This window comes from Capra hircus, chromosome 17, assembly GCF_001704415.2.
Source record: "Capra hircus breed San Clemente chromosome 17, ASM170441v1, whole genome shotgun sequence".
Taxonomy (NCBI): Eukaryota; Metazoa; Chordata; class Mammalia; order Artiodactyla; family Bovidae; genus Capra; species Capra hircus.
Genome location: NC_030824.1, coordinates 13,546,751 through 13,569,190, shown reverse-complemented (window position 1 = coordinate 13,569,190; position 22,440 = coordinate 13,546,751). Strand labels below are relative to the sequence as shown.

Genomic DNA, 22,440 nt, shown 5'->3' with positions numbered 1-22,440 from the left:
GAAAAGCACATTCTCAGGGCTCCCCCTGGACTCCCAGAATCGGAATCTCTTGTGGGTGGGAACAGCCATCTTTGTTTTCCCAAGCCCTTCCAGGGGAATTCTCACGCATGCTCAAGTTTGTCAGCCACTGCCCCAGTGCTTAAATACCTGTGAGGTCCAGGCAGGGGGTGTCACTGCAAGAAGTGGACAAGGTATGGCAGAGGAGACGCTACGCGCCCTGTCGAGGGACATTCAAATGCAAGACCGAGCCTGCCCAAAAGTCTAACACCCCTTCCTTCCTAAAAGGACCAATTGTTACTTTCATCCGGAGCCCCTCAGAACTCCCAAAAAGAGCCCACAAGCAAAACAAGCCAAGAAAAGTAGAGATACAGGCCCCTGAGAAGGTGTTTTTGTTTGGTTGGATGTGATGTGGATGCTCTGGTGGGGATCCCACACCCAGGAACCCTGGAAGAGGAGGCCTGGCCATAGGAGGCACCCGGAGCATCGCATCTCTCCATCCTTCAGACGCTTTTGTATGTTGGGAGGACAGCGGCAGCCAGGTAGGCTAGACCCTCCCTTCATGGCGTGTATAATCCAGAGGGAGAGATGGCCCGTAATCAAAGATTCCAGCTGGCCCATGTGGAATGGCAACCACAACAAGGGCTGCAAAGATGGAGTGCCCGGTGCCGCAGGGGCCAACGGGAGGAGGGGCCGAGCTGGGGAGGCGTCTGAGGCCAGATGGGGAGAGCATCGCAGGCTGAAAAGATGAGCTGGCGGGCAGTGGCCCTGAGCTAGGCCACTGTGGCTGGAGCTCCATGAGCAAAGGGGTGAGCTGTCTGCTGGGGCCAGACTCTGCAGGACCTTTGGATGCTGGAGGAGTCAGGTCTGCATCCACTGCTGGGCAGTGGGGAGCCATTGTAGTCGGGGGGTGACCTGGTCAGCCTTGCATTTTGAAGCTGCCACTCAAAAGTGCTGGATGGAAAATGAATTGGGAGAGGCAGAGTGGCCATGAGGGGCTGCATAGCCATCCAGACAGGAGAGTGTTATTATTAGAGGTAATATTAGAATATTATTAGACATAATAATATTAGAAATAATATTAATGTTATTAGGCATGATGTGAGCCATGTTCAAGGAGTACATATTCTGGCAAGTTGCTGGGCCGAGCACTGTACTTCCATGATCCCATTTCCCCCTCATACCCTATCTGCAACACTACTTACTACCCCTGAGTAAGTCAGTTGCTGCAGTAAGATTACCATGAACTCAGTGCTTGGAACAATAAAAACTTATAGCTCTGAAGGTTAGAAGTCCAAAATGGGTCTCACAGGGTTACAGTCAGGGCTTGGACAGAGCTGCATTCTGTTCGGGGAGGGGGTCCTTGGGGAGAACCCACCCCTTGCTTTTTCCAGCTTCTCTTGGCTCCTGCATCCCTTGGCTTGCAGCCCCTTTTCCATCCCCACAGCCAGCAAAGACTGGTTGAGTCCTTCTCACATCACATCATTCAGCCTCCTCTACCATCCTCTGATCTCCCTCTGCCTCTCCTTTGCCTCCTGGTTCACTTGCCACCTTCCCTCACTCAACTCTTGCCTTCCTTTTACAAGGACCCTTGTGATGACATGTTGGGCCCACCCTGATCCTCCAGGATAGTCTCCCCGCCTCAAGAACCTTAATTTAATCACAGCTACAGAATCCCTTTTGTGCGTAAATATTCTTTCTGCACACATGCTCCGTAGTGTCTGACTCTGTGACTCCATGGACTGTAGTCTGCCAGGCTCCTCTGTCCGTGGAATTTTCCAGGCAGGAATACTGGAGTGGGTTGCCATTTCCTTCCCCAGGGGATCTTGACCCAGGGATCTAACCCCTGTCACCTGCATCTGCCGTGTCTCCTGCATTGGCAGGGGGATTCTTTACCACTGCGCCACCAGGGAAGCCTGTGGATATCTTTGGAGGACTGTTACTGAGTTGACCACTGTTACTGATGGGAACACAGGTGAGCCACAGTGAGTCCCCAAGGCGTGTGGCCTCAGAGGGGGCAGAGTCGGGCTGGGAGCCGGTCTGTCAGTCTTCAGAGGAGGTTGCCCCCCGCCCCCACTGCCCACCATTCGCACTGGCCTGGCTCCCTGGCTTTGATGGTGAGGAGTTTGTGGGAGAGAAAGGAAACAGCTGCTACGGCTTTCAGATTTCTTTCCCAGCCACTGATTTGGCAAAATGAGCCAGTTTGAACAGAGGCCCTTGGAGAGACACCCACTAGATGGTTTTATCTGATCGGTTTTGACAAAAAGCCTCTTTTAGGACAGTTTACAATAAAAAATCTTACACTTGCCGCACCAAAGGTTTACTGTGTCACCTGGGATGTGGGATCAAAGACAGCCTTCTATGAGCTGCCTGCGGCCAGGGCTGGGAGGGACGGTGACCTGTAGATAAGATGGTCCATGCTCCTCTTCTCGGAAGAACACGATCTTTGTTGCAGAGAGAGATGCTGTGTGTACACTAACTCTTGAGCCTACGCCCCAGAAGCTAGAGAGGTTCTAAATATATCTGTAAGCCACCAAAACACCTTCTCTTGACCTCCAGACTAACTCTGCTACCAAGGGCAGTGGACCTCATTAATCTTCATTGCTATCGGTGATGTTCGTAGCAATATTACAGCCACCATTTACTGAGGGCCTATGATGTGTTGGAGTCTGAAAAAAATTGTTAAGACTCAAAAGATGGGAGTTAAGAACATAAACCCTGGAGCCAGCCTACTTGGGTTCAAATCCCAGGTTGGCTTCACCTCCCTGAGCCTCATCTGTAGAAATGGGGCTGATTCCGAACTCGTGAAGTCGAAGATGCCGTCGACTAGAACGTGCCGTTTCTTCCATGTACTCCAGAGAAAGGCAGTGCCCGTGAAACTGGCACCTGTCCATGAATGCAAAACGCATTCTGATTTCAAAGATGCTCGTTACAATGTGAGGAAATGCCCACTGAAGTCAGTGAAACACCAAGAGAGCACCCACCTCCTGGGTTCTTAGGCTTAGACTGGCATCGGGCACATAGAAAGGGCTCGGCCTGTGTTAGCTGGTATTGTTACTATTGTCCCCATTTTACACACAAGGAAGCCGAGTTTGAAGTCAGTTCCCAAGGTCACCCAACAAGCAGTAAAGGGTAGAGTTGGAATTTGGATTCCCTCAGCCCTGTGTCTCTTTCCTGGCCCCCGAATCATGTCTAGCACCTGGGCACCCATGCCGTGGATGCCGTGGCTGTGTCCCTGACACAGGTCGTCTGCCCCTCTGGATGTCTGCATCCTCACCTGTAAGAGGTGGGTGACAACGTGGACCCTCCAGGGATGCTGAGAGGATGCTGGGGGCGAGATAGGTCCCACACGTGCTCAGAAAACCATCCTGTCCTCCCTTCCCTTCCGCACCGCGCATCCGCAAGTGGCTTTTAGGGCACTGACGTTAGCCACAGAAACTCCACGCTCGAGCAGCTGCCGCAGATGCTTGGACCGACCTGCCTGGACTGTTGGAGCCTCAGCCACTCGTGTGCCTGCCCAGTGCCTGTTCCTGCTCAGAGCTCAGCCCTCACCCTACACCTGCTCTCACTCAGCCACTTATACACACCTGAGCAGGCACCGCCGTGCACCCCCCCTTTCCCCTGCAGGTACTGTCCCTCTGGACTCTGTGAAGCATTTAGAAACGGATACCAGGGATGTCGATATTGCCTGAGATTTTGTTTCAACACCATGTGTTAATGGTTCATCCTTTCCTCACTGATTTTTTAAAATTTATTTTTAATTGGAGAATAATTGCTTTACAATGTTGTGTTGGTCTCTGCCACACATCAACATGAATCAGCCATAGGTATCCATATGTCCCCTCCTTCTTGAATCTCTCTCCCTCCCACCTCCTGCCCTATCCTGCCCCTCTTTGTTGTCACAGAGTACCTTATTTGACCTCCCTGTGTCATACAGCAAATTCCTACTGGCTGTCTGTTTTATATATGGTAATGCGTACGTTTCCATACTACTCTCTCAATTCATCCCACCCTCTCCTTCCCCCACTGTATCCAGCAGTCTGTTTTCTATGTCTGTGTTTCCATTGCTGCCCTGCAGATAGGTTCATCAGTACCATCTCTTTAGATTCCATATGAATGTGTTAATATACGACATTTGTTTTCCTCTTTCTGACTTACTTCACTCTGTATAATAGGCTATAGGTTCATCTACCTCATTAGAACTGATCAAATGTGTTCTTTTTCCTGGCTGAGTAATATTCCATTGTATGTATGTACCGCAACTTCCTTATCCATTCACCTTTGATAGACATCTGGGTTGCTTCCAGGCATGTCTTAACTATTGTAAATAGTACTGCAGTGAACATTGGGGTACATGTGTCTCTTTCAATTTTGGTTTTCTTGGGGGTATATGCCCAGTAATCATGGATTTTTTTTTAAGTATATATTTTTTTGGAAGGATAATGTATCTACCACAGTGTTCATATCCTAACAGCACAGCTTGATGAATTTTCACTAAACACACATCCATATAACCAACATCCACATCAAAATATAGAGCATCACCTGCCCCCAGCACCCCTCACGCCCTTTCCAGCCTCCCCACGAAAGGTCACCACTGTGCTAACTTGTAGCACATAAACCAGTTTTGTCTGCTTTTGGACTTCATATAAATGGAATCATTCAGTGTTTGTGTGGCTTCTTTTGCTCAGCATTTGTTTAGAACTTCATGCCTTTTGCAGTTAGCAATAATTTGCTTATTAATAATCCACTATGAATTTATTTTGTTACATGGATATATCATCATTTTTCTGTTGGTGGACATGTGGGTAGGTTCCAGTTTGGGGCTAATATGAATGGATTGCTATTAACATTCTAGAATATTCTGGTACATGTCTGTAGGTCAATATGAGTATGCATGCCTGCTGTGTACATGCTTAGGGAAGGAATTGCTGGTCCTGGCTTATTTGTATATTTCACTTCAGTGGATGTGCCAAGCTGTGACCTTACCAACTGATATCCTACCAGCCCATGTGTGTGTGTGTGTGTGTGTGTGTGTGTGTGTGTGTGTGTGTCCAGGGGGCTCCAGATGCCATAGGTGGAGTGTGTGTGTGTGTCCACGGGGCTCCAGATGCCCTAAGGTGGAAAGAGAAGCACAGACTTCAGCAGCTGCTGCTGGAAAGGAGGATGTGAGCAGGGGAAAGGAGACAGGCATGGACGTTTGGACCCTGCAACTTCTACACAACCACCCTGAGAGTCTAGGAGTCTCGGAGCCTGTTGCAATTGTTCGCTGTGCTGTCTACAGTGGGGACGTAAAATATTTCCTCTGGGCTCTGGCGGGTAATCAGCGTAGGTGACTATTCCGGAACAGCGTCTCTGGGTGAGGGAATCCACCCACAGTCTCTACCATCCTGAATACTTAAATGTCACTTTGGTCTAATTGGCTGTGCAGCCCACTCCCCCGTCCTCCACCGTGCCTCCAGCAGCCACAGCAAACGCACTACCTGAGCCAGCAAGAGGGGACAACCCTGAGTCATCGTGGCTGTCACCCGCCGACAAACTGCACAGCCCTGGACAGGAGAATCAGGCTCTCTGTGAGTCAGCTACCCTGGGAATCTCACCTTACACAGGTGAAGAAACCAACCTTAGTCGAAGATCATGAGTGATTATAGGTAGCATGATGAACAAGTGGATAGATGGGTAGATAATATGTGGACAGACCAATGCGATGTGTGTATAAATATATAATTCTTATATATATTTGCACACAAGTATGTGTATGTGTGTTTACCGTTTTATTGATCATGTACCACCTCTCATAATAGCCAGCATTTCAGGAATAGTGACTGTATTGGGCATGGAGACTTGCCTATACCCTGACACACCCGATTTCATGTGCTTCTCCTAAGAAACCTGATAAAAGCAAAATCTGTATTGACCCCATTTTACAGATAATGAAACTGAGGCTCAGAGAGGTTAACTCTCCTGCCCAGGGTCACAGCCACTGACAGACAAACCACGGTTCCAACCCAATCTGACACTAGGCCCCTGTTCTAACCACTGTGGACACCAGTGAGAGAGATCTTTCTCTTATGCAGTCCTCACACTAATTCTGTGGCTAGGTCTCGTTAATTCCTTCGATAGATGAGGAACCTGAGGCCCAGAGAGGTTAGGTAGCCCACTGAAAGACACAAAGATGCACAGTGGGTGAAGAGCAAAGCTCTTCTGATACTAACGTTCTGGCTATAACCACATGATCTCAGCTGATTCTAGCCCACAGCAGGGCTTGGAAACTACTAAAGGAATGAACAGGATGCCAAGAACATTTTAGCAGTCAAGTCACAGATTAAAAGAAAAGTTCATGCCATCATTTTGACACAGAAAAGGAACGTCCCTAGTGTCCTTCCTTCTTCTTTCAGCCAGTAGTGGATGCAGTGAGCGAGATGTGGTCCTAGGGACGGGATGCCTTGGTGAATCTAGAACTCATTCCATCTCGCGTTCATTTGGTGACTGTTCATCGAGTGCATGGTCTGTGTGCCCCAGGCATCGTGCTCGTTGCAGAGGAAATGGATGGACAAACATGCCGGCGATTAAATGGGGTGTTACTGTTACTGTATAATGTCCTTTTTCATCTTGTCATTCATCTGGAACCGCTGGTCCTCAAAATGAACTCAATGAGGCTGAAAGTAGTTTGAAAATCCTCTGTCCAGACAGGCATCTGGTTTCGGGGAGTGTTACTGGTGTTTACACACCCCTGTCCAAAGGCTTGAATACATCATTCGCTTAGTACACATCAGCGACGGCTCTGCTGGTCTTTCGCCACTGTCCCCACACGCCAGCGGCTCCTGGCAAGTGATGGCAACTGAGCGGCCAGCAGAGTGCCGTCTGAGCGCTGCCTGTGCACTGCCACACACAAGTTACCGGTCCCGAGCAGATTTTCACCTGTGAGAGCCTGGGTTACACAGTGGGTGGCATTCCCGCTTCTGGGCTAGGCTAGACTCTGAAGGTATCCTCGGATGCCGAGGGGGGCAGGGGGAAGCTGGTGAAGATCCTGAAGAACCCCAAAGGACTTGCTCCCAGACCCGCATCCCAGAACCAGAATCAAGGTCCAGTCGCAGGCTTAACATCTCGGGGGCGTAATAGCGGCGTGTCCACACACGCCCCACTCTCTACATGTCACTTGTCGTGTGTGTGCCGCACAGCTTGCAAGATCTTTGTTCCCCAGCCAGGGATCAAACCTGGGCCCTGGCAGTGAAAGCGCCAAGTCCTAACCACTGGACCACTTGAGAATTCCCCCTGTGTGTCGCTTATAATAGCTGTTGTGGGTGGCCCTCATCTTAACAACTGCCAACCATTAATTTTGTTCTTTTGCTTTCCAGTCTCTGTAAGGGCCGGACACTCTATTCTGTGGTGAGAGACGCCAAGATCGTCTTGGATGTCAACAAAACGAGACAGATTGCTCAAGAAATTGTGAAGGTACCGTAAAGACCTGGCCCCATCCTGAGACTCATGGTGTGGCTTCAGACCAACAGTTTGGGCTTAAAAGAAATTAAACTTGACCTGAGTGACACTGGGCTGTGTGTGTATAACAATTGCTAAAACAGCCATTAGAGACAGTCAACCAATGTTTGGTTTCCTTCTGGTGTCCTGTCATCAGGATAACTGGGTGTGTGCAGGGACCAGGGGGCTCTTCTCATTACTAGAATTCCTTACCCCCTGAATCCTTGAATTCCCATGAGTGTAAACCGTCTCTCTCCATAGCTGCTGGGGAACTATCAAATTGTTGGGTGTTGTTTGGGATTAGAACAAGCGAGAACATGCTATGTTTTCTGGTGGGTACCTCGTGACTCCGTAGTATTCAGGTTTTTATTCTCCATTGGATGTGTTAGGACTGAACTTCAAAAAAGAAATAAAACTGTGACTGCTCATTAAGGCAAAAATAGAAATCTAGGTATTTCACCCTTGAGCCTGACCTCCCATAAGCCCTTCTCCATGTTCTTGATGATCGCCTCATGATACGTCTCTTGAGGAACACAAGTGAATTTCTGCAGTGGTGTGGAATAAGATCTAAGGGGTTCCTGTCTCTTGAGGGCCCTCTTTTCAGATTTGGCCCTGCTCCTTTCCCTCGGGGGAGATCTTCCCTTGCTTCTTTTTCAGGAAGCAGAAGCACTTAGATGGAGATGGTTTTGCTATGATCTGAGGCTGGTGGCAGATTTCTGCCTTGGGGACCCTGCTCAAGGCTGTTCCCACTTGCCATGCCTTCTCCACCCTACTTGCAAGCCTGGGTGTTTGGGCCCCAGGTCTGCAGCTGCTCAGCATGTGTGGTCTCAATGGAAAGGCAGGGCGTGTGAACCGTGAGCCCAGGCCAGGCTACAGTGAGCACAGAGGTGTGCTTGTCTCCTGCAGGGCATGGGCTATCTCCACGCCAAGGGGATCCTGCACAAGGACCTCAAGTCCAAGAATGTCTTCTATGACAACGGCAAAGTGGTGATCACAGACTTTGGGCTCTTCAGCATTTCCGGGGTGCTGCAGGCTGGCAGGTGAGCGCTGTTTGGAAGGGCCCTGAGGGGTTCTCGAGAGGTGATGGTCAGGGGATGGGAAGTCACCCACATGGCTTTAGTGACCTAGACATGATGCTGGACCTGAGATCGTTTAGCCGAGGGGCGAGGCTGCTATGCCTGTGGTGCAATGCTGGTGCCCAGGTCAGGCTCCGAGTCCCATGGGGCCTCTCTTGAAAGTGGTGCCTTTGAATGGGCACAGAGCTTCCTTCAGTCCTGCAACGCCCTTGCCCTTGAATTTCACCCAAGGACTCTTTTCTTCCTCCAAGCATGCACATGGAAGTTGGACTCACCCAACACCCTTGCTCAGTTTTCATATGAATTCCTTCATTTCAGTGCAGCTGGAGTGTAGTTGAGAGCAAGAGATTTAAGGTCAGACCCGCCCAGGGCCTAGCGTGGCTTGGCCACTCATTAACTGTGCCTTCACGTTCCTGCAAGAAAAATGATGATGCCTACCTTAGTGTCTTTATGGGGGTAGAATAAGAGCACACAGCAAGCATCCAGCACAGCGCCTGGAGCACATCAAGCAGACAAACAATAGCCACTACGGAGCTGCTCTAATTGGTATGAATTTGCATATACCTCCCCAGTATCACCCAGGAGGATCATTAACTATTGTTAAGTAATTAAAGCTCAGCCACCACTCACCCTGGAGCAAGCTGCCTTGAGCTGGCCAGTGAAGAAACAGCCGGGATCTCGAATAAACAGCCCATAATTCCGAAGGTCTGCCCTTTGTAACTTTTAATTTGAAGAGCTGTGCTTATGCGCACGCCCGCGCACGCGCACGCGCACACACACACACACACACACACACACACACACACGCACGCACTTTAAACCCAGTGTGTTTTCTCTAATCACACCTCTATAACAAATGGTGTGCCTCTCCAGAAAGACAGCTTTGCACCCCCCTCCAGGCTTCTCTATTTGTACTCCTGTTTCAGCTGATTCGGGGAATCTCTGATCTCTTTGAGGTATGCCCCAGGAGCCCCAACACTCCTCCCGGCACAGTGAATTTTCTCCATGCTCTATAATACTTTGAATCTTGGTCAGACCATCTGAAATTTGGCAAAACCTGATCTTGCTGTTCTTTGCGATGCAGTAACAATCAGAAGCTTAAGGGTTTGTTTGTTTTCAGATTATTACTTCGCCCAAAGAGATTCATCTTCCAAAATGATCTATAGTCCCTAAGATAAGAAAATAAGGAGACAGGAAATTAATAGATAGATGGAGAGGGTCATCAAGGCAGAACCTAAGAAGCCAGGAACTCACTGAGGTTCCAGTTTCCTGGTTGGGGAATAGCTGTTTCCATCACCCCAAGGCCAAGGGCAGAGAAAGCAGCTGGTGACGTCATTATGAACCTAAGTACTTTGTGTCAAGACACAAAGAGGCTCAGCAAGTGTCTTTTTTAACCTAGTTCAAGGCTCTTTTAAAAAAAAACATCGGATTCTTCCCTCCTGGTGGCAGGTCCACACTCATCCTCCTGGCCACTGGCTTTTCCCCCAAGCGGGGGAAAGTGGGGCAGGGCCTCTGCTTTTTTTCCCATTAGAGTCATGGTTTTCTGAAGCCATAGAAGAAAAAGCACAGGGAAATGGAATGGCCTTCAGCTTATTCATGGAGGCCCCATGTCAACCAGGAAGAGAAGTCAAATCAAGGGCAAGATGGCTTCTGGCCAGATAGCACCCCGCCCCAACCGTGCCCCAGTCTGGTTGTCAATGCAAACCCAGTTACTGTCACAGGATGCCAGGGAACCCTCAGTAACACGTCCCCACCAGAGACCCACATCACCTGGCTACCCAGGAGGAGCCATCAGTGACTTCCTGTGCTTTTTTTCTGTTGCTGGGACAATAGGGCTCAATTCAGAACTTTGCTCCCAAATGGTGCCATGGAATCTTATAGCACTGTGGTTAGGAGTCTAGTTGCTGGAGTTTTAAAGACTAGCAATCAAACAGATCTTAGTTCTTTCACTTTTTATCTCCGTGGCTTCGTGAGGGTCACTTAAGCTTTTTGGGCTTCCCAGGCGGTTCAATGGTAAGGAATCTGCCTACCAGTACCAGAGACACGGCTTTGATCCCTGGGTGGGGAAGACCCCCTGGAGAAGGAAATGGCAGCCCACTCCAGTATTCTTGCCTGGAGAACCCCATGGACAAACTTGTCTGGAGGGCTACAGTCTATGGGGTCACCAAGAGTCGGATACAATTTAGCAGCTGAGCACACGCACACACTTAAACATTTTTAAGGCTATTTCCTCACCCATAGAACAGCGGTGATCCCCAGTTGATTGTGGGCGCCTGAGAATTAAATGGGCTGGAACTCCTGGTATACAGTAGGCACTCAGCAGGAGCTACTTGCCTTCCTGCCCTTCCCTCAGTTAGATCTTGGGGGCATCCACAGTGCTCCGTGCCCAGAAAGGGGAGATCAACTGGGCCTGGGGCAAGGGTGAGTCACAGTAACAGTGAGCACATTCTGGACATCCAGACAGACGCCAGGGCTTCCCTGAGCCCATCCTTAGCATTGCCTTGTTGACAGCTGTTCTGCCATCATCCAGAAAAGGTGTCATTTAAGATGCCAGTGCTATCATGCCAGCTGCCTATAGTGATAGCCATAATGAAGACAATTTGGGTTGGTCACTGGTAGGCCCATCACCAGGGGAACAGGACACCCCAGGGTGTCTGTGCCAGGCCTCGGTCCCAGCCCCCTGCCAGGCATGTGCCTACATCCACCCCAGGATGACGGTTATCGAGTGACCCAGCCTTACAGTTCCAAAGCTCCACTGCCCCAGCAAGTCAGGAGGAGGCAGAAGGGGCTGTTGAGTAAGATGGGAACTGGCAGGTTTGTCCTTCTGGTAACAGCATCCCACCCCCCACAGCCTGGTCATGCCAGGAGAAGGGCGGCTGGCCCAGGACACGACCCCTCTCTCTTGGATGACATTCTTACTTTGGACTCTAACCTCCATTCTGTTTCTGAGTCCTCAAGGCGCAAAAACATCCACAGGGAATAATGCTGTCCAGGAATCGTGTAGCCCCGGCAGCTGACCCAACCCTTCTTCTTTTCATTCTTGCACCAGTCATCTGGAGTCCAAGTTCATGTGTTCATTTCACAGATGGGAAAGTGGAGACTCAGGTCTGTTCAAAGACACACACCTAGTAAGCAACAGATGGATCCTTAAACCCCTGCAGGTGTCCCTGATTGTAGAAGCAAGAACTCACTGGACCCTGCAAACTCATGGTTGGTTTGTTTGTTTAATGAATGGATTTGAGTCCTACTTTCTAGCAGAGGATGTGTTCTATCAGGTCAACCTATACACACATTCCCGACTGAGGTCCAAGGAGAGGCTGCCTTGCAGTCTTGCTTTGGCTGTCGCTTGGAGATGACCAGGGCACGGACACAGGAGTATGTGGTGCAGTGCAGGGCAAGAAGCTCCAGCTCTGGGGCCAGTTGGATGGGTTTTGCAATTCTGCCTCCCTGGTAGAAGGGCAGCCTCGGAGCAAGTCAATACTTCTGAGCCCCGTTTTCTCTTGTGCAAAATAAACTAGACTAGGATGAGTGAGTTGTTTTTAGGATTTAAGATTAATGTATATGAGACACATGCATGCAAGTGTATATATTGTATAGCTCCTCCAGGAGTATTAACTCAGTCAGTTCAGTCTCTCAGTCGTCTCCAACTCTTTGTGACCCTGTGGACTGCAGCACGCCAGGCTTCCCTGTCAACCACCAACTCCTGGAGCTTGCTCAAATTCATGTCCATTGAGTCAATGATGCTATCCAATCATCTATCCAACCATCTCATCCTGTCACCCCCTTCTCCTCCTGCCTTCAGTCTTTCCCAGCATCAGGGTCTTTTCTAGTGAGTCAGCTCTTTGCATCAGGTGGCCAAAGTATTGGAGCTTCAGCTTCAGCATCAGTCCTTTCAATGAATATTCCAGATTGATTTTCTTTAGGATTGACTGGTTTGCTCTCAGTATTCACTAATCCAGTGTTTACTGAGGCTCTGTATAGAACATAAGTGCCATGAATAACGAGGACCAGCTCTACTTGTTCCATGAAGATGGAGGAGGGGGCGCCTCAGTGGCAAAGGAACAGGATGACGGTTTGGGTGTTGGATGTCTCTCTCCAGACCATCCTGTCTTGTACCTCCTGCTGGGTCTTGGCCTCAGGTACAAGGTCAGGCAGTGCCTGATGGGGAGCACAGGGCAGGGGAGAAACAAAAGGAAGCCAGCAGAGGTGGTCCAGGGACTTGCAGTCAGTGATGGAAGACGGGTCCTCTCTGGGCTGTGAAACAGGGCTCACCCTGTGCTTCACTTCTCCAGGCGTGATGACAAGCTGCGTATCCAGAACGGCTGGCTGTGTCACTTGGCCCCAGAGATCATCCGCCAGCTGTCTCCCGACACAGAGGAGGACAAGCTCCCCTTCTCCAAACACTCAGACGTCTTTGCACTCGGGTAGGTGGCCCAACCCAGGCTCTTCAGAGCCCCAGCCTGGGCAGAGGGGCACTTCCCTTTTGGAAGGGACAAGGCGTCTGTCTGAAGATTTCTGGGTGAAATTATGGGGGGAGGGGTCTGAGTGGGCTGTAGTAGAAAGACCATAGCAAACCTCCATGCCTGCTTTCTAACTGATGATGCAAACGTGGCAAATTGCCTGACTCACTCATTCATTCATTCATGCAAGAGCTTTGTCCTGGGTGCTTAGTATGGATGAAATGTCAAAAATTTAATGGCTTAAAAAGACATTTATGATCTCAAGTTTCTGTGGCCAGGAGTTTGGGAGTGGTTCTGAGCTGGCTCAGCATCTCACATGAGGTCACAGTCAAGATGTTGACCGGGGCTGCAGTCTCATCTGATGGTTTGACATCTGAGGATCTGTTACCAAGGTGACCACTCACATGGCTGCTGGCAGGAGGCCTCAGGTCCTTACCACACAGGCCATTCCATGGGCTCGGCAGCAAGAAGCTGCACTGCCTTTATGACCTGGTCATAGAAATTATATATAGTCACTTCTACTGTACTCTGTTTGTTAGAACCAAGTCAGTAAATCCAGGTGAGGAGAATTAAGCTCTACTTTTTTTTTTTTTATAAAAAGGAGTATCAATTTGTAGATGTTTTAAAACCACCATAGTTTCCCTATTCTCTCTTGCCTAATGGAAGACAGACAAGGAAACAGTTGTTTTTACAAAATTCCATGGTAAATGCTATGCTGAGGATAAGCACAGGACTATGGGGAGAAAGGAGGAACTAAATCCCGTCTGGGGGATCAGAGAGGGCTTCCTGGAGGAGGGGACTCCCTAGCCTGTGTTAAAAATTGAGTATAAGTAGTCCAGGTGAGGGCAAGGTAGCGTGTTTCCAATAGAGGGAACACATGAAAAGGAACACGGATGACAAGGAACAAACTGTCCACCATGGAGGAACACACTGGGGAACGGGGCAGGGGGAGGAAGGAGAGCCGATGGATGACGAATCAGAGGGGAATAATGAGACTAAGGTGGTGAGATGAAAGCCTAGAACAGAAAGAAGGCACACTGCAGGGACTTAGAGGCTGAGTTAAGTAGTTTCCATCTTCAGGGCACTAGGGAGCCACTGATGGTCATTAAGCAGGAGAATAACGTAATCACATGTTGAGTTTTAGAATAATCTCTACTATGTCAAAAAACAGAAAGGAGGAAGACAAATGGGGCCAGGTGACCAATGCAGGGGGAGACCCTGAAATTCTGTACCGAATCAGTGCCAGGGGAATGAAAGCTGGGATTGGACATAAGAAGCAGGATTTGGGGAGTGGAAGTGATAGGGCTTGACTATTGGTTTAAATGCGGGTGGTGGCAATATCTTCCTGAAACAGCTGGGTGGAAAATAGTGTCCTTTGCCAAAGTAGAGACCCTGCCTGGGGGATGGGGATTGGGGGTGGGATGTACCAGGAAGGCAAAGAGAGCAGATCTGGACACAGTGTGTTTGAGCCACTTTGGAGTCAGCCGATGGAAGCGACCAGAAAGCAGCTGAATCTACACATTTGAAGTCTGGAGACAAAGAGCATAGGACTCATCAGCAAAGACAGAATAACTGCAGCCACAGGAAAAAATGAGTTGTCTTTGAAAGTACAGAGGAGGGAGAGAGGCTCCAGGGCACTGTCCTAAGATGCAGATCCCGGCACTTGGAAAAGATCCACCAGGAGCCTCATCTTACCTTGACCGTGGGGGGCGGTTGCAAGAACTGGCAGAGATGATGCTGGGGAAGCTGTTTGGGAAAGCTGTAGGCTCGAAGATGTGTGAAGTTAGATTTTAGCACCACTGGGAGCTGGTACAGAGACCATCTTCCACTGAGAAGTACCCCGCTGTGTCCTCTCCATAAATCGGGGTGGGGGCGGCATTGGCTGGCACATCAGGATCCTCACCATCTGTCACTTGGACCCCTTTAGAGGCTGTCACTTGTTCCAGCTAGTTTATGCCCAGATCTTTATCTAGTTAAATATTGTTATCTGAAACCAAATTGCAGTAATTAAGTTGGTATATTTTAGTATCAATTTAGCAAAAGAAAAAAAAAAGAATGTAATTAACAAAATGTACCAAAGTAAGTAATTGGTTTTCCACTGGAGTTTTAATCTTGAGCAATTTTTTTCCCCCTTAAAGCAAGTTTCTCTTGAAAGTTAGGTTTGAAAGGAAGTTTTAATGAGAGCTTTATCCCTGACACTGCTGAATTCCAAGGGACCTGGTACTCTTGGTTTCCTGCCAATTAGCTGCATCTTGTTGCTTGGGAACCTCATGCTGGGGCATGACTTGGAACAAAAATGGATGTTTAAAAGTGTGTTGAGCACTGTGTTAAGCTTGTCATGGGCACTATCTCAGGGCATCTTCAGAGACAGGTACCGTCATTCCCAATTGACAGATGAGAAAACTGAGGTTCCAAGTGGCTCAGTGACTTGCCTTACAGTAATTAACCATGGAGCTGGGAATCAAACTTGGGTCATCCTGACTCCACAGCTGGAGCTTTTAAACACAGAGCCCCCAATGGGCTTGAGAGTCATTTCACCACTCAAAGCCCTACGGCCCTCAGCCACAAATCGAAGTTAATAAAGCCATTGTGATATTCTAAGGACTGAAGGAGAAAACATCTGTAAGGCACCCAGCATAGGGCCAGGCTTCCAACAGTCTCCCTTCTGCAGTTCACATGAACAGCGCCTACACTCTGTGCCCCTGTCCCCAGGCCCCAACCATCACCTGTAGGGTCGCCCTCCCAAGTAGTGCACTGCCCCCGTTGCAAAGGACTCACAGAGAGGACCATGTGTAGGTTTCCCATAGAGCAGGATGGCCAGTGGTGTGATTCTGTGGTCAGATGGTCTCAACTCTGGCTGTGACCTCTCACAAGCTGTGTGACCCTGGGTAAGATACATAACCCTCCTGAGCCTCATTTTCCCAGCTGTGAAATGGGGCTGATATTAGCACTTCTTATTTTCAAATGTAGGTTTTTAACTTTTTTCCAGTATGATGTGGCCAGTAGATCAGGAAACAACTTACCATTGGATAGTTTGTTATTCAGCTCAATTCAGTTCAGTCGCTCAGTCTGACTCTTTGCGACCCCATGAATCACAGCACGCCAGGCCTCCCTGTCCATCACCAATTCCCGGAGTTCACTCAAACTCATGTCCTTCGAATCGGTGATGCCATCCAGCCACCTCATCCTCTGTCGCCCCCTTCTCCTGCTGCCCCCAATCCCTCCCAGCATCAGAGTCTTTCTCAATGAGTCAACTCTTCGCATGAGGTGGCCAAAGTATTGGAGTTTCAGCTTTAGTATCAGTCCTTCCAAAGAACATCCAGGACTGATCTCCTTTAGGATGGACTGGTTGGATCTCCTTGCAGTCCAAGGGACTCTCAAGAGTCTTCTCCAACACCACAGTTCAAAAGCATCAATTCTTCGGCACTCAGCTTTCTTCACAGTCCAACTCTCACATCCATACATGACCACAGGAAAAACCATAGCCTTGACTAGATGGACCTTTGTCTTGTCTAACTCAATGAAACTAAGCCGTGCCATGTGGGGCCACCCAAGACGGGTGGGTCATGGTGGAGAGGTCTGACAGAATGTGGTCTACTGGAGAAGGGAATGGCAAACCACTTCCGTAAGAACCCCATGAACAGTGTGAACAGTTTGTTATTCACAGCTCCCAAAAGGAGGGGGCACATTGTCCCATGCAGGGGTTCATGGGGAGGCACCAGGGTCAATCAAGAGTCAGAAGGAGCAGGAAGAGAATATAAGCAAGAGCCATTATTGTGGTTTCCCCAGGAAGGAAAGGATGAGGCAGGGTAAGCAGACTTAAGATTGGCTGGTTTGACTAACTTCAGTGGGCACAGGGTCTGAGAGCTGTCTTAAGTAGGACAGGGGAATACCAGACCTGAATGTGAGAGCCTGATAGAGGAGATGGGGGACAGAGCTTTGGATTAGTGAGTTTGCATATGAAAATCACCACTTACAGATCAGCCCTTTACTGTCTCTAGAAATTGGCTGGCCCTGAGAGGGGCAAACCCTCCAGGGTCAGCAAGACCCCAGATATCAAACCAATGGAATAAAAAGGCTTGCTTAATACACCTCCTCCATAATCATAACAAATACAAAGGGCTTAGATTAGTCCGGCACAGAATGAAAACTCAGGAAGTGTTATTGTTTATGATGATGATGACTAGAACCATCCAGCACCCTAACTTGGGAACTTCCTGGCCATCTGACTCAACAGCCCAACACCTGAGCATCACCACCCCTGCCTGCCCCAGATGGATGAGGTTAGCAGGGGAGAGAGTATATTGAGAGGCGGGCCCCTAGAAATAGCTGGTTTGATATAGTCCTCTATTAGCTCAGTTAGTAAAGAATCTGCCTGCAATGCTGAAGACCCCGGTTCGATTCCTGGGTCAGGAAGATCCGCTGGAGAAAGGGATAGGCTACCCACTCCAGTATTCTTGGGCTTCCCTTGTGGCTCAGCTGGTAAAGAATCTGCCTGCAATGTGGGAGACCTGGGTTCAATCCCTGGGTTGGAAAGATCCCCTGGAGAAGGGAAAGGCTACCCACTCCAATATTCTGGCCTGGGGAAATCCATGGACTTTATAGCCCATGGGGTTGCAAAGAGTCAGACACGACTTTCACTTTTCATCATTAAAAAGGATGACTAAGTGCTCCATATTCTTTAAAGCAAAGTGCTCCATATTCTTTAAAGCAAATTTACATAAATTACCTTGGGTTAGAGGAAAGATCCTTTCCTGGCATTGTTGCAGATATTTCCTGAGTTGGGGAATCTCAGTGAGTTGAGACCTATCCCCACGGCCCAATTCAGTGATAGCCCAGCATCCTCTGAATCCCCTAGGGCATCCGCCATGGTCCTCAGTGCCGCCCACACCTCTCCCAGCATCCCTTCAGCACCACCCAAGCCCATCTCCCCTTCCATCCCATATGTGCTGCTCACAAGCAGTGGTTTCTTCAGTCGTTACCATATCATGATGTATGAAGCAGAGGTGATAACAGAGTTGATCCCTCTAGAATAATCTCAGCATTGAGTTGTTCTGACATTCAGCCTCCCAGATAAACATTCTTCCACTGCAGTTTTATCATCATTCTCATTTGGCAGGTAAGGAAACCTGGATTCAGAAGGGAAGCAACCTACCCAGTGACATACTCCTAGCGTAGTGTAGAACAGAATCAGGACTTGAACCCTTCAAGGCAGTCTGACCTTCAGATCTTTATTTTTTCTTTCCATTATTTCACAGGAAGATTCCTTCTTAGAAAACACAAATATAATAGAAAAAATATGTCCTTTCTATCTCTGAGAAAAGACAGTTTGCTAATATTTTGCTGTGTTGTTATTAATTCTCTTTATATCCATATACATATGTGTATACATATATAAATCATGTATTATTATTATACATTATTATATATATCAATATGTATATAATGGTTTTTAAAAGTGTAACATATCTAATATACAGTTTTGTGTCCTGCTTTGTTTCACTTAAATTTATATATTTAGCATTTTTATATCAGCAACATTGAAATTTCTAATAATAATAATAATAATAAAGTATTCTATTTCATTTTAATGATTTACCGTCATCCCTATAACCAATTCTTGTTGAACAGTTTTGTTATTGCTACTTTTTTTCAGTGTCCTATATAATGGTGTACAGAAGATACTTATAAATGAATTTTTGTTTATATCCCTCATTTTCTCCTTAGAATAGTTTTCTAAAATTACAAACATGGGGCCAGAGATCCTAGCCACATTATATTAAACTGTTCCGTTTCTAGCTTTTGATTCATTTTAATTCAGGCACCGGAGAAGATATCCTGGGATAAGCATGACTTCTAAGACATCATGAAAGCTTAAAGTACATCTGAGGTAGCAAAACAGCTGTCCAGTGTGGCAGAAACTCAGGGGCCAGTGTGATTAGCCAGCAGGCTGACTGGGTGGGTGTGTGTTGGTGAGGGGACACAGAGTTGCAGGTGATATATTGCCCCAGCATCCCTTAACAATGTCTTCCCACAGGACTATCTGGTATGAACTCCATGCCAGGGAGTGGCCTTTTAAGACCCAACCAGCAGAGGCAATAATCTGGCAGATGGGCACAGGCATGAAACCCAACCTCAGCCAGATCGGCATGGGAAAAGAAATCTCGGTAAGTCCCAGGATGGTGCCAGGTCTGGGAGACGAAGGGAGAAGTAGACACAGTTCTAGGCACTCCTTTTCCCACACAGTAAGGTTGCAAATGCTTCCCTGGAGGGTGATGAAAACGCCTGCCCACAGCCTTGTCAGATAATGATTTGGAGCTTCGAAGGCAAAGCTTTCAAACTATGCCTGCAATTCAGGTTCCTACCATCAGGGTGCAGTACACTTGGCCAGATTTTTCCCAGCAAGGGATTGAGTCTAGTAGAACCAATGAATCCTTTTTCTGTTATTTTTAAAAGATATACATTAAACTATCACCAGTATCAATTATTCTAATTTTATTTAAATGTACATAAAAAGTTTAAGGCATCATCCAACTCAGAACAAGATACATAAAAACACGGAGGCCCGAGTATAAATTAATAATCAACCTCTGAAACACATCAGGAAGAATCCTCTGTTGATCAGAAAATAGATGAATCAGGGAATGTGTAATTATCTGGTTTGTTTTTTTTTTAAGAATTACCTTTCTCTAGATTTCCTTTCTCATGTGAGGCGATCACTGGTAGAGTAATTTTCCCCTCTGAGACTTTCAGAGGCACTTATAGTATTAGATGTGGATAGAAGCCTCAGGATCTTCCTCCTCCCTTTTGAGAAAACTGTCAAGAGACTCCTTGGGGAGCACTATTAATTTCAGTGTATCCCATATCCTCTATAATAGGATTTACCTAGTTAGCTATATAGGCTCAAAAAGTGGATAAGTAAAATGATGGATGATACATGGATAAATAATGCATGGCTGGATGATAGATGAAATGTAAAATACACGAATTGAGATGGATAAATGCACAATAGGTGAGTGCATGATGGATGGATGGATGATAGTGGAATCTGAAAGTGGAACAAATGGGTAGACAGATCCAATGAGATGCCAAGGAGTAATCAGCAGTTACTATTTACATTAAATCACCACGTTGGTTCCTTTTAGGACATTCTTCTCTTCTGCTGGGCCTTTGAACAAGAAGAGAGACCTACCTTCACCAAACTCATGGACATGCTGGAGAAACTGCCAAAGCGAAACCGCCGCCTGTCTCACCCTGGACATTTCTGGAAGTCTGCAGAGTAAGTGTTCCTTCCCCCTTAGCATCTCTTCCCACTGCCCTCTCACCTGTGGCTTTTGTCACCTTTTTGCTTCCACTCCAAACTCCTCTACCAACTATCTCCTTTCCGTGTACCCACCTCTCTCCCCTACACAACACCCTTCCCCAGTGCGTTTCTGTTCAGGGGAGTCTCCTCTGGAATCTGGGTCCTAGAGGTGTCCTCACAGGGCACAGATCCCAGTGGCTACCATGGCTATCTCATTGCCCATCCCTTCCTGATGAAGATTGACACCCCAGTGAATCTGAGCATCACATGGTGAAGTGGTACCCTGAACCCACCAAGCCCTACATGTCAGCTATTCATCAAAGTACAAAAGTCCTGAGGAGTACCTATTTCATGGATGATAAATGTGTATGAGTTGCCTCTGCCCTGTTCCTGTACTGATGGCAGGCATGACTAATCTCTCACCGCACATTTACCATCACTCTGATGCTCATCAGCAGTTACTTAGAATCAGCACATTGATGCCTTTCCTGGCCATTCCAGATTTGGTCTAACTCCTTTTACACATGGAGATACTGTGGCCCACAGAGACATTCAGCAGCTTAGCCACATCTGCATGGGGTGTTGGTGATAGAACTGGGGACACAGGTCAGGCTCCAGTTCTGTAACTTAGAATTTGCTCTCCCCACAACCTCAGCCCCTACAGATTCCTCACTCACACTCATCTGGCTTTGAGATGGTTACTCCAATGGTGTGGTCCTTCGAAAAGCTACCTGGGTTGCAGTGGATTGAGGGAGTGCTTGACTAAAGTAGGCCCAGGATGTGGGCCCTGTCTAGGGCTTTGTCTGCAGAAGGGACCAACCAAGAGGTCTCAGCTGCAGCTGCATGTTCCAAGGAGGTCAGCAGCTAACTCAAAACTCACCCCTGGGATCTTGGGTGGGCCCTTCCATGACTCAGATGCCAGAGGAGCTGGCATTTCTAGAATCCTCGCACACGGCAAGTTGAAGGCAAGACGGGCAAGCCTGTGTTCCAGAGCAGTGCATCTCAAAATTTAATACACATTCATATTACCCAGGGGCTTTGTTAAAATGCAAATTTTCATTCTGTTAGGTCTGGGGTGGGGCCCGAGATTTTGTATTTTTAACAAACTCCAAGGTGATGCTGATGCTGCTGGTCCAAGGACCACACCCCCACTTCAGACCTGTGTTGTCCAATAACAGCCACACACTGTATGGGGCTATTGAGCAGTCAAAATGGGGTGAATCTAGATTGAAATGTGCTCTGAGTATAAAATGTACACAAAATTTCAAAGACTTAGGAGAAAGCAACAACAACAGTTAATCCCTTCTCTCCCTAACCCCTAATCTTTCATCTGTGTTCTGTCTCTATGAATGTACCTGTTCTAGAGACTCCATTTAGCCAATGCATACAATATTTGCCCTTTTGTATTTGGCTTCTTTTACTCTGCATGTTTTCATGTTTTATCCACATTTAGCACAGCGGTCCCCACCCTTTTGGCACCAGGGACTGGCTTCGTGGGAGACAGTGTTTTCCACAGACCATGAAGGATGGTTTGGGGATGATTCTCATAAGACGCATGCAACCTAGATCCCTCGCATGCCCAGTTCACAGCAGGGTCCATGCTCCTATGAGAGTCTAATGCTGCCTCTGATCTGATAGGAGGCGGAGCTCAGGCGGCAGTGCAAGCAAGAGGGAGCAGCTGTAAATACAGAGTAGCTTGACTTGCTCACCTGCCACTCACCTCCTGCTGTGTGGCATGGTTCCTAACAGGCCACAGACCAGTACCAGTCTGTGACCCAGGGGTTGGGGACCTCTGTTGCAGCATATATTAGACCGTCATTCTTTTTCATGGCTGAGTGATATTCCATTGTGCATATGTACCAGTTTTTCGTCCATTAACCTGCTCTGGACGCTTGGTTTGCATGTGCTTTGGGGCTATTGCGAATGGCATCGCTGTGAACTTGGCGTATGAGCATTTGTTCAAGTCCCTGCTTCCAGTTCTTTTTTCCTCACCTCGACCACCAGCACCATCTCCATCATCTGGGCATCGTTTATGAAGCACATATGTGTGAAAGGTGCTGTGTCAAGCATTCTATCTGCGTCATCTCACTGAATCCTCAGAACCCCCACCCCTTCACCGAGAGGT

At 48.0% G+C, this 22,440-nt stretch overlaps 1 protein-coding gene and 1 non-coding gene across 2 annotated transcripts in view; one reads left to right on the top strand and one right to left on the bottom strand.

Annotated features, from left to right (window-relative positions):
• KSR2 (kinase suppressor of ras 2) overlaps window positions 1-20,295 on the top strand; it is a 446,835-nt gene extending 426,540 nt beyond the window's left edge. Inside the window, exons 16-20 of the mRNA XM_018061222.1 lie at window positions 7,356-7,452; window positions 8,383-8,516; window positions 12,845-12,976; window positions 19,050-19,179; window positions 20,158-20,295. Coding sequence (XP_017916711.1) covers window positions 7,356-7,452; window positions 8,383-8,516; window positions 12,845-12,976; window positions 19,050-19,179; window positions 20,158-20,295 — 631 coding nt within the window. The remainder of the gene's footprint in view (window positions 1-7,355; window positions 7,453-8,382; window positions 8,517-12,844; window positions 12,977-19,049; window positions 19,180-20,157) is intronic.
• On the bottom strand, window positions 7,194-7,265 carry TRNAE-UUC. Its single transcript has one exon. It is a non-coding gene; the product is annotated as a tRNA-Glu (tRNA).